This window comes from Coloeus monedula (assembly GCF_965178545.1).
Source record: "Coloeus monedula genome assembly, chromosome: 1".
Lineage (NCBI taxonomy): Eukaryota > Metazoa > Chordata > Aves > Passeriformes > Corvidae > Coloeus > Coloeus monedula.
In genome coordinates, this window is record NC_138781.1 from 10,310,993 (window position 1) to 10,328,314 (window position 17,322).

Consider the following 17,322-nt stretch of genomic DNA (forward strand, 5'->3'; position numbering starts at 1 on the left):
GCTTTTAAAAATGTTATTTTTCTGCCACTTCTTGCTTATACAGAAGTCCCCTGAGCTACAGGCAAATATATGAGTAGCCAGTATTTAAGCAAGTATTATCACAGCGGCTGCCTTTGATACCCTCTCAAACTGTAATGTATGCACATCCTTACAGTGTTCAATATTGACTTAAAACAAATTACTCCTGCAAGTAAATGTCAAGTCATCTCTAGTAAAATACTGAAAACATACTAAACCTGAAATTCTAAGACGTTGCAGTGCCTTTTGGAGTTACCAGGAAAACATATATCATAATATTGGACTAAAACATTTATAAAATGCCACTACAAAAGTACTTAAACCAGTATATTTCTGGTCAAGGGTAGCTTCTGTGGTTTACATACCTATGTACACACAAACTTCTTACATTTATTATGTCTTAGGAAGGAGCCTTCCATCAGTTCTGCTTGTGGGTAGATTTTTTTTTTAGAAAGCTGTTGAGTCTTTTCTTCTATGCAAGCGTTTCGGTGTTTATCTAGCATTATTAATATTTTCTGTCTTATCTTCAACCTCCATTTGTCTAATTTCCATTCCTAGGAGTTCAATCTTCTCGTGTTTTGGACTGCTAATGCTTTGCGGTACGAGAAAGTATTCCTCCATCCCCAACACAAGGCTTCTCAAACAATCAAAATAAACTCCAATTTTTCTCCTGGTAAACAGTGTTTATTAAGACTGCTTTAACCCTCAGAGTCCAAGCCTCTATTCTTGGTCACTCCTCCAGATCTCTTCTGAACTGCTTGTCCAATTCTCCCAAGTCTGTGGTATGGATACTCAGATGACTGAAGTCAGCTTGTAAGAGTCAGTCAGTTTGTAAGAGACATGGATATAACCTTGTGACTGGGATGTGTCAAACTTTAACAGCATAAAATTCATAAACATAAAACACAAGACTTTTTTCATCATTAGAAAAAAAAAGATTAAATTTACCTGCTGATAGTCCCATTGTTTCTCAACACAACAAATCAACTTTTTTCTATTACAACATGGAGCCAATTTAAAGTAGAGTAAATTAAAAGTACTGCCTGTTATTTTCCCTCTCACAAGTACAAATCACTCACAGCCCAACAGCACTTTTTCCTAAAAAAGGTTAACCCTTCATTTCACAACACTCAGAAAACCTACAGCATTTTCTAGAGAATATAATCATTATTTTTTCAGACTAAAAAAATATAGCAAATGAAACGAAGCTCTTCCAGCAAATTCAGCAAGGGGGTTTGCCATTATCATCACTCAGGAAAGAGCAGGGATATTCCTACACTGTGGTGTTTCACTAGGTAAATGTTGTTTGTTCATCCTCAGGCATCTGTCAAAGAAATCTAGCATTTCAAACACAATTTTTATTTCAAGATTCTTCACTAAATTTGAACTGCTTGCATGTCACCACAATGACAATTATAATTGTTCAATTATTCACCAAAAATACTTGATTATTTGAATATCTCTTTCAATAAGGACAAGAGGCATGACACACAAAATTCTAAATTCTGCTCATTCTCCTTGCAATTATAACAACAAAAAATATGACTTAATACAACTAAAGATATCCCCTCAAAAGAAAAAAGGTGAAGTTTTATTATTCGCTATTACCAGAAGGAAATTTTCTGTACAATTCCAGAACGGTTCTGTAGTGCGATACGAGAAGTCCAAAGACCAGGTGGGCCTGTTTTCCCATTAATGGCAGTGATAGATGCAAGAGCCCTGTGGCCATCCTGTGAACACCTAGCTCCTTCTGGAGGGTCCACGCAGATGGAATAGTCCAGGGCTGCTTTCTCTCAGGAGACTGTTGCTACGGTCTCTCTATTTTGCCAGGCTGTTTATGGACACATGGACATCCACACAGTAGGAAAAAGAGTTTGTTTGGGTCCCTACACCATCCAAAAGTCTCTGAACTTTTGCTGGTCTAGGCAAACTTTCAACCACCAGCCTACCAGTGAAAAATCAGGCTCCATTACTTACACTTCAGTATTTGTCACAGAGTTCATTAAGAAACATTTTTCTGGCTTCTGAGCAGCTCTTACCAGACCAGGCTTACAAGATCTTTTTTTGATATTTTAATCCTACATACAGAGCAAGCCAAGATTTGAATGAAGAAACTGCAGATGTCACAGTTTGGAGATATGGACTCTGGATCCAGAAAGAAATAGGACCAAACAAGTCCTAACATCCATTTTTACTTACATAAGCAGACAACACTTGTAGAATCCCTCTGTCCCCTCCAGTGCCACCATTCTGCAGACCCAGCCATGCACATAAAAGCAAAAATCCCCTCAAGCATCCTAAATGACAGTATATGTATGATCCAGTCTTTGGAAATCAAACAGCCCCATCAAAAGTCAGAGGAAACACCTTCTCTTCCAAGTTATCAAGATCCTTCGTGAGAGTCCTTTCTCTAGTTATCCAACCACTTAACACAATAGTCTTAAAAAGAGATCACTGAGACATCATATACTTTTCAACATCAACTTGTGTTGTAAAATAATGTGGAATTATCCACACCCCAGCACTCGATGCCGCTCTACGCACTGCAGGTTATGCGTCAAATAGACTACGCCTACCAAACTGCCAGGAACCAGCAAATGACCCTGCTCTCCAAAAAGGGACTGCAAGAAGCACCTCCCTCCATCCCCTGAGAGCCATGCACAGAGAGCCCTGCTAGGATTTCACACGGCTTTAAGGCAGAAACCTCCTCTTCTGTGGCAAGAGGCTCCCGCTAAAGCCATGGCCACGGTCCTCCCAGCATCTGTCTCAAGCTGTATTGCTTTAAGTATTTCTACTCCTATATTTGCTGGTTTATTGCAGAATATGATGGTGTCCCCAGTATGTTTTATACCTGTTTTGAAGTTGTACTTAATCCTAGTGATAAATAATACTGGCTAGCAATTAGAAGCCCTAGCTAAGATTACTGGGCAGAAAAAAAACCAAAAAAAATTATTGATTTACACAGGTCTAAAATGAGCAATTCTCCAATGCACTGCACCAAGTGGAGTTAAATAAAACCAGTTCCCATTTTTTAGTGTATGTTTATCCTAGTAATACAGGGAAAGACCAGAATTCTGCAGAGAGCAATCATGTTTTGGAAATGCCCCCGCACCACCACAGTCAGGGAGAGAACCAGGAGCTGTGGTTAGCAATCAGGAAGGGCTCTTCATAAGCCAGGAAAAGACTGCTCCATCCAGACCCCGTGCTGTGGCTACTGACTGCAAGGAGGTTCTCAAGAAGAAAAGGGGGGAAAAAAAAGGAGGCTGGGGAAGAAAGAAGGCAGAATAGGATCATCATGAGTTTGGCAAAAATGAAGCTCACCCACTGGGAAGATAGGGGAATATACATGCATAATTTTACATGGATTAAGAGTTTGTGTCAAATCTGTGATGCGCTGTGGTGAATTCTTACACTGCAGTGACTCATCTTGTCTGACAGTTGCTGGGGAATTAAAGCAGTTATTTTTAAAAAATTATATGTCCTGCTTGACGCGTTATACAAATAGCCTCTTAAAAAATTAAGGCGCAGTCAATGCATTTTTAAGTATAGGAGAGCTATGGTACATTTAGGATTCTCTATACGATACCACAAACATCCATTCAGAGCTAGGAAGACCTAAAGGAATCTGCTGATATCCCTTCAGAGAAATAGTGATCTTTTTGCTGTTCCTAATCCAAACCCTGCATCAAAAATTAGTTTATTATCTCTGCTTTAATACGGCATGCAAATGCTTTAACTGGAGAAAAATTAAATACAAAGGGAAGAGGTGTGCTAAACCTGAATTCCTCTGATACCAAAGGATATTTGGTTTGCTGGAATGAGAATGACTGCATTCCCCTTCTGACGGATAGCAAAGGCAGGTCAACACCCTTCCAGGGAAAGGCAGCACATTGACTCGAAGCCATAGGTGTACACAGGTTTGGCAAAGGGAAGCAGTGCTGGCTCCTGCTCCCTGCTCTGTGCAGCCCAACCACACAGACGTACCCTAGAGCTGCAAAGGGCAGCTCCTTGCAGTGTGTGTTCTCATTAGAAACACATTGCTTACTCCCCGCTTTGCCTATAAAACTGACACCCCCTTGGCAACTTTCACACATCCCTGGGAAAAGTGTTTAGAGTATGTCAGTTGTGTAATACAGTAAAGATCATCTGCATGATCTATTAAGTGTAACCCTTGGGCATCAGTGCTGCTCAACATCAGCTGGCAGTAAAGGTATATTTACAGCATGCCTTCAGGACAGCTGTTCTGGGAACATCCTGGAGATTTGCATAGACTGTTTTACAAGGCATTACCATGTACTTCAACTGAATGAATGGCTGAGAATTCTTTTGACACCCACTAAAAGCCCTTAAGTCCAAATAGCACAGTGAAAGAGGCAAATAAAAAATATTTTAAATTAAAAAAGGAATCCTTCAAATTCCAGTGGCTTAAAATACAAATGGTTAACTCATTAATGAATTGAATCTGTTTTTTAAAATCATCAAGTTATTGTCCCTCTCCAACTTGAGCATGATCAAAATAGCTGATGAGAGGAGCTTCATCTTACAAAAAAAGGTTTCTGTTGACAGTGCTCTTGATTTCATCATAATTCACATGATATCCAGTATATTTTCTTAAAGCCCTAGTCTTCCATATAACTTACATGAAAATTTCAGCCTTATGTGTTTTGCGTAAATTAGTCCTCTTTGTGTCAGAAAAAATAACTGACATGAGTCAGCTGCATCCTAACAGCTCAAAAAACAACGAGAAGTAAATGTGAGTATTGAATTTCTTAGTTCATTTCTCACCTAAACTCAGGAAGTATTAACACTCTGTCATTTCACAGGTGATACTCACTTGCTAAGCAGAGCACTATCTCTCAAGGAGTGAATTAAAAGGATGACTTTGTGTCCCAAATCACAGAGGTGTGCTAGTTATTGAAATTTTCACACTTTAAAACCTCTCTGCGAGTGAGGAGTCAGCTGGCAAATGTTAGGGAGAAATAATAACTGGAGAAGTTAACTACACATCTCTGGTCCCAACCCAGCAACTACATGCAGACAACAAAAGACATAAGTAATACCTAATAAAATAATAAACCTGGCCAGAGAGTAACTCAATCAACCCAAGCAATATTACCAAATATAATTGAGCCAGTCAATACAGTGAAAGCAGAGGACCAAATTAATTAGGTGACTGCATGTCCAGAGCCTTTGGGAATAAGTAATCACTTATTAAAGATCTGCAGAGACTATTTTTGAAAGTGTTCTTTGGAGAAAAGTTGAGACTTTCAAAACAAGAAACCTGCTATACCTCACATGTTTAAAAAGAAGGAGGACTGGAAGTATAATAAGGAATTTAGGGAGAATAGTTTCTGAACAGGATGGTTTTCACATTTTCCATGCGGTGTCTGTGGTTCTTTAAGTGTTTCTGCTATGTTATCTGGCACTTGGATAAAATACTGGAAGAAATATAGAGCATCTTTCTCCAATTAATTTTGGTTCACAAAATAATTGGAAGGGCAATTTAACCTTGTACACCCTTAAATTGAGGGCAAAATGAGAAAAGGAGGAGGGGGCATTTTTTTAATTCTTAAGTATTTTTAAGAATGGAGGGGTTGTAGAATTACTTTTTTTTTTTTAATAAGACAGCACATTTCAGGACTCCTGGTTTTATTTAATCAGTTCTTCAGTTAACAGCCCCCAAGCTATTCTAAAAAACAGGATGATTCATCTACTTCTACCCAGTACAATTTTATACATCGTTAGAAAACTAAAACCTCGTAAAATCCTAAGCAGCCCTGAAGAACAGCTACTGCAGAGTGACATGTTGATTGCATCAGCCTAGAAGGGCTACTTCTGCTCAATGCAAGCTTTAGTAGCTCAGGGAAACTACCAGAGTGTCAAAGAACATGTATGTAACATACCAGCATCAAGCACATTCACTCAAACACATCAAATGTCTCCAGAACATCTGGGATCAAGGATGATTCCACAACTTCCAATATTTATAAAATTTAAAGTGCTGTTGAGACCGTATGTCCTGAGAAGCACAGTAGCAATTTCCCCTTCCCAAAATGAAGTGAAAACACCCACAAGAAGTGTGCTGTTGATGCTTTAAGCTGAACATATATAACACTACACACCACCACATCACCGTGAACGTCATTCTCAACACTCTTCAGAGTGCCAGGCTACCTCTGGCACTCGCTCCTTGTGGGGCAGGCAACCTGCACACAGACACAGAGGAACCTGCCAAGCATTTCTGAGCTGGCTGATCTTCACCTTCCAAGCCATACTAAAGAAACTAATAAAATCTAACATGGTTATTCTCGTTTGCATCCATAGTACCTTTTAAATAGCATTGTTTGAACCAAAAAAAAAGCCTATTCAGACCACAGCAAAGGGGAGGTGGAAGGCATGTGGCTTGCCCACAATAACCAACAGGTTACTATTGTCACAGAGACAAACTTTGCAGAGCACCATTAAATGCCTTCTTGACCTTCCTCCTCCCTTTCAACAAACAAGCAGTGCCAGCTGCTTTAAAATAAAAAAAGGCACTTTGCTCCATGGGTTACAAAGCACGTGCTATCTGCCCAGAAGACACTTCCTGAGGCTCTCCTGCCACATCCCTGCTGCCAGTGAGGCTATGCCGAGTGCGAATGTGCAGCTGAACAAGGAACTCAGATTTTGGCTACACCGGGGGGGGGAAAAATACCACGGCCAAATTGAAATGTGTGATGATGACTACCAGTGAGGACTGTGATTACAACACCTGCACAGTGCCTGCTGTGCTAGTGGCACAGTAACCAGGTCTGGGCACAGGGACGCCAGCTATCTTATGTTCAGTTTCAAGATGCACTGCGTGGGTAGGACCCACGCTATCACACTTCCTAGAGCTAGGAAGGAGACAGCTTTAGCTCACAGCCGAGGAATAACCACGCAATAATCCTGCTGGTGCTCCTCTCTCTCCTACAAAGCAGCAGCTCTCTTTCAGAAGCTGTTCCTAAAGCTTCACTGTCCATAGCAGGATTTGGCACCGGAGAACTACGTGGCTTGGGTGGAAGCAGCAGCCCTAAGACCCACAGCACGCAAAAATAAAAAACCTCACACTCAATACAACAAATACGTTTCAGAAATGCAGCACTTGAAAAAATATCTTCCTAGCAAGTCAGACTCGGGAAAGCACTTTAAAAGGGGCATAAATTACAGCAGTCACTCTGCTTCCAATGTTATCGATGAGACCCAAATACATATTTAAGCATGCAGTTGCCTATTGCCTTCAAAAGTCTCCTGCTTCACAAAGGCAGCAGAGACACCCTAACACATCATGAGCAGAACACGTGTTAAAACCTCAATCTTGTGAACTTTTATGGACTTGCCTAAATGTATCTCAGTGAATGAAGGCAGTGGTTCGGCTCATTACGCTCGAGCAAAGCACAAGCATAAAATACTGCACGCTCAGGGTGTAAAGAGACACAAAGTTGCCTTGAAAACCATCTAACTCAAGAGTAGCATGACCAGAGTATGAGAAGACTTCTACAGCACAATAAAACTGTACAAATTACTGATCCCACTCTCGGTAGGGACTAATTTTGAGAACAGTCCAGGAGTTGCAACTTGCCTAAAGGTAGGAGCTTTAAGCAGTAAATTATTTCATTTTCTCAGGCACTGAACACTGTCATGTACTTGACTAAGAACACACCAAAAGCAGCCTGGGGGAAGACAAAGAAAATGTGATGTTGCCTGTCCTTTACCTGCCTCCCAGTTCCAACTGATCCTTTAGGCTGCCACAGTCAGAACACATGAGCCACCCCATCCGCCGGGTGTAACACCAGTTAAATAAGGAAAGATATTGTCAGTGGGCTAAACTCATTCCAGATCTAGCTGCAGGGAATTTACAGCAGTGCAGATACAGATGCCCAATTTCAAACCATGTCCCACTTCCTCAGAGCTTTCTTGGATTATGCTTACAGCAACAGAAACTGCACCGTAAAACTGTATTACAACTTTGGTACACTGCATTAGCATATTTACTGAAGGTCTATGCCTGTTTGATTTGGGGTTTTTTATAAGCATTTACTAACAGCTGTTTTAATTAGTATCTCATTGGTGTGTAGACAATGATGTGACACACACCAAGAAGCATTTTCTGCATAAAGCGACAACATTACATGTACCATGATATAAACGGCTCTTCCCACCCTCACTACCACAGATGAGGGCCAATGGACTGGCAGTGCATCACAGAAAGGCAATATTGTATTTAACTCATCTTACTTCAAGTTTACAGGGCACCCTCAGGGAGGGAGAGGCACAGAAATGGGAGCCACAAGCAATCTCAGTAGCTCATTCTCTTCACCCTCAAAGCGTTAAAAGGAAAATACAATGTCAACATCAGCTCCTCCCTGCTGATGAAACTGGCTCCAGCGCATTTTACTTTCTGGCTCGGAGCCCTTACAAACCGTTACAAAAAGACAGAAGACAGACAGCCAGCTCAATATATCGACCACTTCCAATAACTAATTTGGGACACGCTGGGTCATTTGTCCCTTCTATGAAATGCTGTAGCCTCTTGGTGGTGAATGAACCCTGATATTTGGGGATATTATTAAAAAAACCAAAAAAGAGGGGGCAGCTAATAGCAGATTTGCATTTCAGGAAAGAGCCAACGCTAGCATCGGTATATATAAATAAATACTCCCCACTCTCTTCCTCCGGGAGGCACCGATTACATCTGATACACTAAAATCGCCTCCACGACGCTGGTCGCTCAGTGCCCATCAGCGAGGACACTGACAGGCACTCCTCGCTGCCTGCCTCTCGCTCCTGCCCGGGCGCTGACACACATGGAAGCGGGGAGCGGGAGCCGGGCTGCGGAGAGGAGGGCGGGCTGGGGCTCCTGCTCATCCTCCCTGCCACGGCAACAGCTCGGGCTGCGTGCGCGCCTTCCCAGCCCGGGGACCGGCGGAGCATCACAACCAACCACGCCAAGAAGCCACCACAAGCTTTCAATTATACATTTCAAAAAAATCCCGCAATTATAAAAAATATATATCGTTTCGTCTGAGTGACTTCACTGGTATTGTCCAAAACGACCTTATCAGGGGGTGTTTTGTTGCAGCCGACACACACACGCTGCGTGGACTCCGGGGGAGTCTCTCGATGCGGCCACGCAGGTACACGGCACGTTTCCGTGAAGCTGCGTTTCCCTGGTAGGGCAAGAGCCCCTCCAAGGCATCCCTACGGATTTTTCCAGCTCCCGCACCACCGCGTGCGCGGCCAAGCCCCGCCGCCAGAGCCCCCCTGCCGCCCCCGCCCGCGCCGCGGCGGAGCGCGGGGGGCTCGCAGGTAGAACAAAACCCCCGCGCCGCGTTCCCCGCCAGAGGCAGGGGCCGTCAAGGGAGCCCCCCGAGCGCCATCGGGCCGGGGCCGGCACCGCAGGGCCGCAGGGCGGAGGGTGTGCGATGGGGGAGCGGGCCGGGGGTGCCGCGCCGCTGCCGCGCCGCCCGCGCCCACCGCCGCCCGCCCCGCCGCGCCTTTACCTTCGGAGAGCTCCAGCTCCAGCTCGGCCAGCCGGGCCCGCACCTCCAGCGGCAGGGACACGCTCTCCAGGCTGCGGTCCGCCATGCTCGCGCGGTGGGGACGGGCTCTCCCCTCCTCTGGCTGCCCGCTCTCCCCCTTTGTCCGCGGCTGGCGGGGCGCGGGAAGGCGGCGGGGCCGCGGCGGGTGGCTGAGTCCTCCCCGCGGTCTCAGCCGGGCATGCAGGGGGGAGGCGGGCGGGCGGGCGGTCCGCGCGGGGGGACGGGGCGCGGAGGGAGGGAATGCGGAGGTTTCTCCTCTCCTCCCCTCTCCTCCTCCTCCTCCTCCTTCGCCGCCTCCTTCAGCGGGGCCCCGCCATGGCTGCTCCCGCCGCCCGCCCGCGATCGCTCCGCATCGGCTCCTCGCCGCGCCCGGCCCACCCCCCGCCCGCCGCCGCCCGGCACCGCGGCGGCGGCTCCCCCCTGGCCTCGCCCCGGCCCCGGCCCCGCTGTCCCCGCCCGGCTCGGGCTGGCGGCGGCGCTGGCGCTGCGGTGCCGCTGCCGCGACTGGGGCTGGCCGGGCACTGCCGCTGTCACATCCACGTGACCGCGGGCCCCGCCGCCGCCTGCAGGGGGCGCCCCGCGCCGCTCGGGCCCCGCCCGCCCCACCGGGGCCGCCGCTGCCGCCGGGGCGAGCGGGGCCGGGGCTCCGGGCGAGCGGGGCTGCGCCCGCCTGCGCTCCGCCCGCCTCCCAGGAGAGGGACTGCAGGTCCCCGTTTTGCCGATGAAGGCGGGGAAGGAGTGATGTGCTCGAGGCAGGCGGAGATTCGACTCCGACGCCCTGTGCCCCTTTTTCCTTCCCCACCTGCCGAACAACTTCCAGCCTACCCCTATTTGCACTCCTGTTCTCTGCATACAGCCAGTGGAGGACTACGTAGTGTCAGGTTAACAGTGGGACTCTATGATCTCAGGGGTCTTTCCCAATCCAAAATATTCTATTCTATTCTATTCTATTCTAATCCTAATTCTATTCTATTCCAAACAAGCCGTGGCAATTCTGGTGTGTATATCACTAAACCATGGGTGCATGTTGCCATGAATAGTAGCAAATTTAATATGATGAAAAAGAACAAAGTTGACACGTGTACCAGCTGACGCTGAGCCAGTATCTGGGGAACAGGGTAAAAAGGACTGAGGACTGTCAATTACACCACTCCAACATAAGAAGGAATGTTTTGAAAACATTTAGGAAAACTACCTTTCAAATCAACAATTATATTCCACAAGGAACATCTTCCTTTTTTCCTTTGTACATATTTTCTTCCTCTTCTTTTTTTTTTTTTTTGTTTGGGCTGGGGGTTAGTAGTTTGGTTTGGGTTTGGTGAGTTTTTTTAATCACTCACAAGAAAGAGCAAGACACCACAACACCTATGGTTTCAAAAATCCTTGGCAGTCCCAAAGGTAGAACAGGTCTTTGGTACATTGTGGTACACGATGTTAGCAGGAAGGAAAAGTCATAATCATCCCCAGGTCAGCCTTGACTTACCAGTTTACTGTTCTAGTCAGTGAAAGAAAAGGATGTAGGAGTTTCTTCAAAAGATAAAGCCGAGGCTGCGACTATACTAAACAAAGTAGTTTTTTATTACGTTGTGGAACGAAACCAAATTACATCATGTTACCACCTGTGCTGTACAGGCATCAGCACTGGAGTGATTCCTGCAGCGTGTGCAGGGCTGGTGGTTTCCAGTGTTTTTACGGGTTACCAGCCCCAGACTGGAGAGCTGTTCACACCCAGCCATGGCCCATGCCAGCATCACTCCAGCCAGACCAGCAGCAGAACTGGTTGGGATACTTTGGTGAGTTTGCCTGCTGTAAGCAAGGCTTGAGCACACGAAGTCCCTTAATTTTGTGGTACTGCTGTTTGTTTTATTGTCAGATATGTTGTTTTCTAGTAACCTTTCCTGGGTTTCTCTTCAATGCAGTGAGGAGGAAATCCACCTGGTCAGCCTCCCTTGAGCAGGGCCATTGCTTTCAGAAGCATGGTGACACACATTATTTAGGACTATACAAATGCCTCTCCCCCAGCACTGTGCTACACAGGAGTAAGAATTTTTGCCTTTTGTTGAGCACTGCATGTTTCAAATACAGACATTCAAAAAATTATCCAGGTCTTTTTTGTTTATTACATCCAGATCTAAACAAAGAAAAGCAATTAAATCCAAATATGCTCCAGGGTTCCTACCTGACTATCTGAGTTTTGTTTGTTTGTTGTGTTATGTGGGATGAAATACGCTGAAAGTATCACCCTTCTGCAGAAGGGGTTTTATCAAGTATGAGGGAGGCAGTCAAGAGGAAGGCAAGGGAAGGCTTTGTGGTGGTCCAGCTTCCTTGGCCTATGTGTGTCTCTGAGTTGCAACTTTACTTCCCCAGTCCTGGTACAATATGATTATTTAACTCATTACCTGATCATTACAGAGTCTGTACTGCTGGTGTTTATACTACTTTCCAAATTTTTCCTTTCATGAAGCTATATAAAGGGACCTAAAGAGAAATAGTTGAGCTTTCATATTACTGTGACTGAATTTTCTTGGCTCTTCCATGACAAGCCCAGGGTTTCAGCTGTTGGGTGCTTTGAAAGGAAGAGCAGTCACTTGGGTCTGGATGTCATCCAGCAGAAATGGAAATGGCTGAATTCAGCGAACACTCAGCCGAGACAATGTCCTGTGTGTTGGCTCCTGTGGAGGGTCTTGGGGTTTACAGGGCCCCCTGGGCAGGCAGGGCCACCCCATCACCTGGGGCAGGGTACAGACAGAGGTGAGTGCTGTGAGAGCCTTGGCCTGAGGCTCCAACAGCCAAGTTCCAGCATGGGAATGAGCATGGGGCCATGGCAGCCTCCTTTGGAAAGCCCATTTGTTCCCCTGGAGCTGATCTCGAGAGGAGAGATTTCTTACTTATGCAAAGTATCAGAGCCCAGGCTCCAGGAAGGAAATCTCAAGCATATAAATTTGCACAATGATTTTGATGAAACACTGATACCACAATGAAAAAGAAGCAAGTCAGGAGATTTGACCTAGTTCATCTTTATTCATGGATCCTTTTAGGTTTATAGGTAAGAGGTTGTGAGGTGGGAAAGTTCCAGACTCCAAGAAGAGCCGGATACTATTTGCATTTCAGATGCAGTGATTAGTTAGCATGGTCAGAAAGAAGTGTATTTTTACTTAACAATACTTATGTGGTGGTCAAATCCTACTGGTGACTATGAATCACCTTATGGTATTGGTAGCTGAGTGAAACCTCTGAGGGACCACATAGAATTGACCTTGCCTAGGTAAAATTTTTTTCCTGGTTCTCTCACAGAAAAAGATGTATCCATTTTGTGGATTTAGCACAAAGCCAGGTCTATACTAGAAAACATTCCCAGCATCACAACTTTAGGAAGGGGACAAGGCAATAGAAACATTTAAGGAAAGGAAAGAACTCTTGTGTAGATGCTCTCACCTTAAATTAAAGCACCTAAAATGATGTTAGTGTCTCCTGCACGCCTTAGCAAAAGGAAGAGGAATGTGTCTGTGAATGAATGGTCAGCTTCTCTTCGGTCTGAGGAAGGGGGGAGTGGGGATTTGGCCAATGTAACAAAAAAAAAAGTAGTCAAAAGCAGGAGGTATTCACAGAAAAACAACCAAAATAATCAGCTGCCTGGAGGGACTGGGTTATAAGAAGAGATTACAGAAATGCTTACTCAGTTATGAAGCAACAGCAAGAGATGGCCCAAACAGCTGCCAGTGATGGCTTGAAAGGCGGAAGCACCAAGGAAGTTGAAGTGGGGAAAAAAGCAGGGCAAAGAGGATATAACTGAATAATGTAATGGAAATAAGAAAGGCAGTGAAACATGTATCAGGGAGAGCTTCCAAGGGATGAGTAGCATTAGACTGCAGAGGAGGCTCTCAAAGGACATGGTGGAATCCCCATAATTTGAAACATTAAAACCAGAGTAGACAAAGCAATCGTGAATATGCTGTAGGAAATAATCCTACTGTGGGATGGGATGAACATGCTTGTCTGGCATTGCTTATGCAAAGACATACTGCTTTTCTTTTTCCCTATTGAAGTCAATTTATTTTTTCCCCTTCACCTCTCCACTTCCATTCCCTCTATTTGCATCTGTCTGCTTGTATCTTATAAACAAATCATGAAATGTATTATTCTTTTGCTGTATCTACCAAAAAATGTGTTTGGATGGCTACCTGATGCCAACTGTAAATAGCAAAAGAATTAATTAGTTAGATAAATTAATCAAGTTTCCCGTGAATGGCATGTAAATGGTTCCATAATTATTTCTGAGTTGGGTTCAAATTTCTTTTCACAGTTAAAAATTACACCCAATAATTTCTTCTAATTTTTTAATTTTTTAAAGGGAAGGGAAGGGAAGGGAAGGGAAGGGAAGGGAAGGGAAGGGAAGGGAAGGGAAGGGAAGGGAAGGGAAGGGAAGGGAAGGGAAGGGAAGGGAAGGGAAGGGAAGGGAAAGGTGAAGAGGAAGGGAAAGGTGAAGAGGAAGGGAAAGGTGAAGGGAAGGAAAGCCACTCAGCCTTTCTCACATATGATGTTCATTCTCTGTTGTGCCACTTGAGCAAGTACAATGTTCCATTTCTCCAAGCTGTTTAGACACCTCAGATCCATTTAATTACCATGGGCATGTGGCAGATGTAAATTGTTGCATATATGGGCATTTGATTATTTGCCTTAATACTTTGAAATAATGTAGATGTCCCTCTCTTAATTCACTGTGGTTTATGAAAGTGAATCCAAGGAAAGCCAAATGAATACTGTACAGGAAAGTGTGCAGCAAGCCCTGGACAGCTGAGAGGAAACTTCATAACCTTCAGTCATTTTCTTCCTTTATGCCACTGGTAGTGGGGGAACTGTGAAGTTCCTTTCTCCTCCTGTCCCTGTGCCAGAGCTTACTGGCCTCATAGCACAGCTGGCAGCAGGGAACATGAATTCATGCCTGAGCTCTTTCTGCACATAGTTTGGCATATTATCTCATAAGCTGATGAAACTGGATTTGAGCTAAGATGCATAAAAGGGAACTTTCTTGGCTAAATGTGAGGTACTGCACAGAAAAATGAAGGAAAAGGAAACCTTGGGAAATATATTTTCCTTTAATTTATTAGATAGTTCTCTCTCCGTGTTGCATTTCCATTGTTCATAAAGGAACTATTTGATTATTTTCATTTTTGAGGTTTTTTTTTACAGTGGTATTTTGTGCATTTTATTAATTTTCATACATCGTTCTTTTTATTAAAAGCAAAAATCTAATAAAAAGGTTTTCTTGGCATAGTTTAAATTAACTTTGGTTTGAAAGTTAGTCACACATAAGACATGTTTATTAGGCTCCTGCAGTCTGGCAAAGCCTGTTTACACAAAATAAAATCCTCCCCACTGCTCTATTTGAGGTAGGAATTGACAACACATTTCACAAGTTCAGACAAATTGAGGGAACTGGCATCTGGAGATAGGAAATGCCCCTAAATTCTATGAGAATATTCTATGAGAATATTCTGTAATATAGTAAAAGATCCCAACACACACACATGCACAGCTGGTCTCTCTTCACACCACGGGTCTTATAGGAATAATAGCTGTTCACCCTTTCATCAAGGTTTGAAGCTTCAGTGATGCTTATAGTTTTTGGAAAAGCCACCAGCTTTTCTTCAACAAAATTTTTAAACTTCTTAGTGATTTTTTCGATCTACTGAAATAGAGACATGAAGTTGAGTATAGGAGAGCAAATTTCCTGGAGTCAATTCCTTTCCATTTTTCTGGGGGTTTTTCTGTAAAGTTTTTAAGGAAAACATTCATAGATGAAAAAGGAACTAGTGATTTTTAATAGCTTGCCCTCAAGTTAATTCATTCTATCATATTTTTAGCAACAAAAAGGCAGATTGGTGCTTTAAGATGTCATACAAAACTGTTGACACATTGTAAAACCAATATAAGTAATATTCTGTTATCTAATATGCCTCTCTGAGATGCCCATCTTTACCTTACCTAAAGAACATGAAAATTAAAACAGGTTAATGTTCAATTAATGTATAAAAATAACTTTTAATACCCAGAAAATATCTTAAGATTCTTTCTACTGACATGGATAAACTCCTGTTTGAACATGCCTTAATATTTTTGTGGATACACAGCAGACAAGAAGAAATATCCTTAGAAATGGGAAATTATTCAAGAAATGAGGAAAAAATACTTATTTTTCTATAAAAATAAAAGGATATTTTAACCATTGACCATCTTGCCCAATTTCTACTATGTGAGGTAGATTAACTCCATTTCAATTTGATTATTATCACACAAAATTAGGATTAAGATTACCATCTGCAGTGATGATGCATTCTAAAAATTCAAAACATTCCACTTTTGAATGTTTTTGATATTTTGGGGTAGTCCTAGCAGAGTTTCATGCTTTCTTGAAAATAATCAGGATGATAGGTTACTCTTTGTTAGTGCAGAGTAACAGATGTACATCCAAAGCATTTCAGTAACTCTGTGACTTAAATATTAACTGGTCACAGAAAAAATACACTCCTCTCAATCTTTTCTTACTTGTTTTCCCAGCTGACATGGGAGCTAGTTTATTATGTTAAGACTTCAAGCATTTATGCCAACAAGATGTAGAACCTGAATTATCAGTGACTCTTGGAAGCAAAAATAGTGCCCATCTGAACAACAGTGGAAATATTCTCATACACTTTCACAATGTCTGTGGCACCACCTTTTCATTTTCAATCTTTTCTTACTTAGTAACCAAAAAAAAAAAAAAAGCTTGAATTGTAATCTGAGAAGTGTGCTATGATTATCTTTACTATCTGCTCCAATTACATACTGTCCTGCATCTCACATCCACCATTAGCAATTTTGCACAAATGGCAGTAAATGTATGGCAATTACTGATCTCACTACTTACCTGCATCAACTGATTTCTTCTGTCTTTCTGAAAGTAGAAAGCTTTTGCATTTCTGAGGCAGTAACTTTACATTTGAGAAAATACTGCTGTCATCATCACTTTCACCATCATAATCCATGTAAGAATGTAACTCAGATAAATCCAAATAACTAATACTCAGTCTTAGCTCTTTATCACCTTTTAGTCTGTGCACTTTGGTACGGGCTCAACTGGTTCTAGATACTTGTTCCCAAAAACCAAGGACACATTTTGGTCAGCCTCCAGCAAACATAGTTCAACCTTAGGGATGCCCTCTGGGAAGTCAACACTCATTCCTCCCAGCTGTCCAGAGACCTTTGTTTCCTTCTGGCCAGGCTCTTTGCCTCTGAGCAATTTCCATAGGCAAGCTAATTTTTTTTTTTTTTTTTGAGAAAATTGTCTAATTTGTTCCTGTCCCAAAACTCCCATACTTTATTTATGGGAGTTTATTCCTTCTAACATTACCATGAGGTTCTGACGGACGTCTTCAACGTTTCTCTATACTAAAGTTTGCATTACCAACTTCTCTATGAGCTAAAGTCTCTTAGGACTTGCTGAGACCTGAAGAACATTTAAAGAGAACTATACTCAAGCTTCTTCATAGAAATACTTTTTCTGGAAGATCTGGCTTGCCATTGTCTTTCAAAACTTTATCCTGAAAAAAATTCTCACTGGCCATTTGCAAAAAAAATCCTGCCAGACTTTAAATGGAGAGTGTTTGCTGTTTACATGGCCATTAATGAAGCAGGCCAGAAGTTTCCTTCTTTGCAAGATGTTTCCTTACTTGATTCACGAGTGCAAAACCCAGAATACTGCACT

General features: G+C 43.3%; 1 protein-coding gene across 5 annotated transcripts in view; it reads right to left on the minus strand.

The window, feature by feature from the left end:
- Window positions 1-9,846, minus strand: part of DIP2C (disco interacting protein 2 homolog C) — a 317,560-nt gene extending 307,714 nt beyond the window's left edge. For all 5 annotated transcript variants that reach the window (XM_082298372.1, XM_082298371.1, XM_082298369.1 and 2 more), the window contains exon 1: window positions 9,540-9,846. In XM_082298372.1, coding sequence (XP_082154498.1) covers window positions 9,540-9,624 — 85 coding nt within the window. In that variant the 5' untranslated portion in view covers window positions 9,625-9,846. The remainder of the gene's footprint in view (window positions 1-9,539) is intronic.
- Between the last annotated feature and the right edge of the window lie 7,476 nt (window positions 9,847-17,322).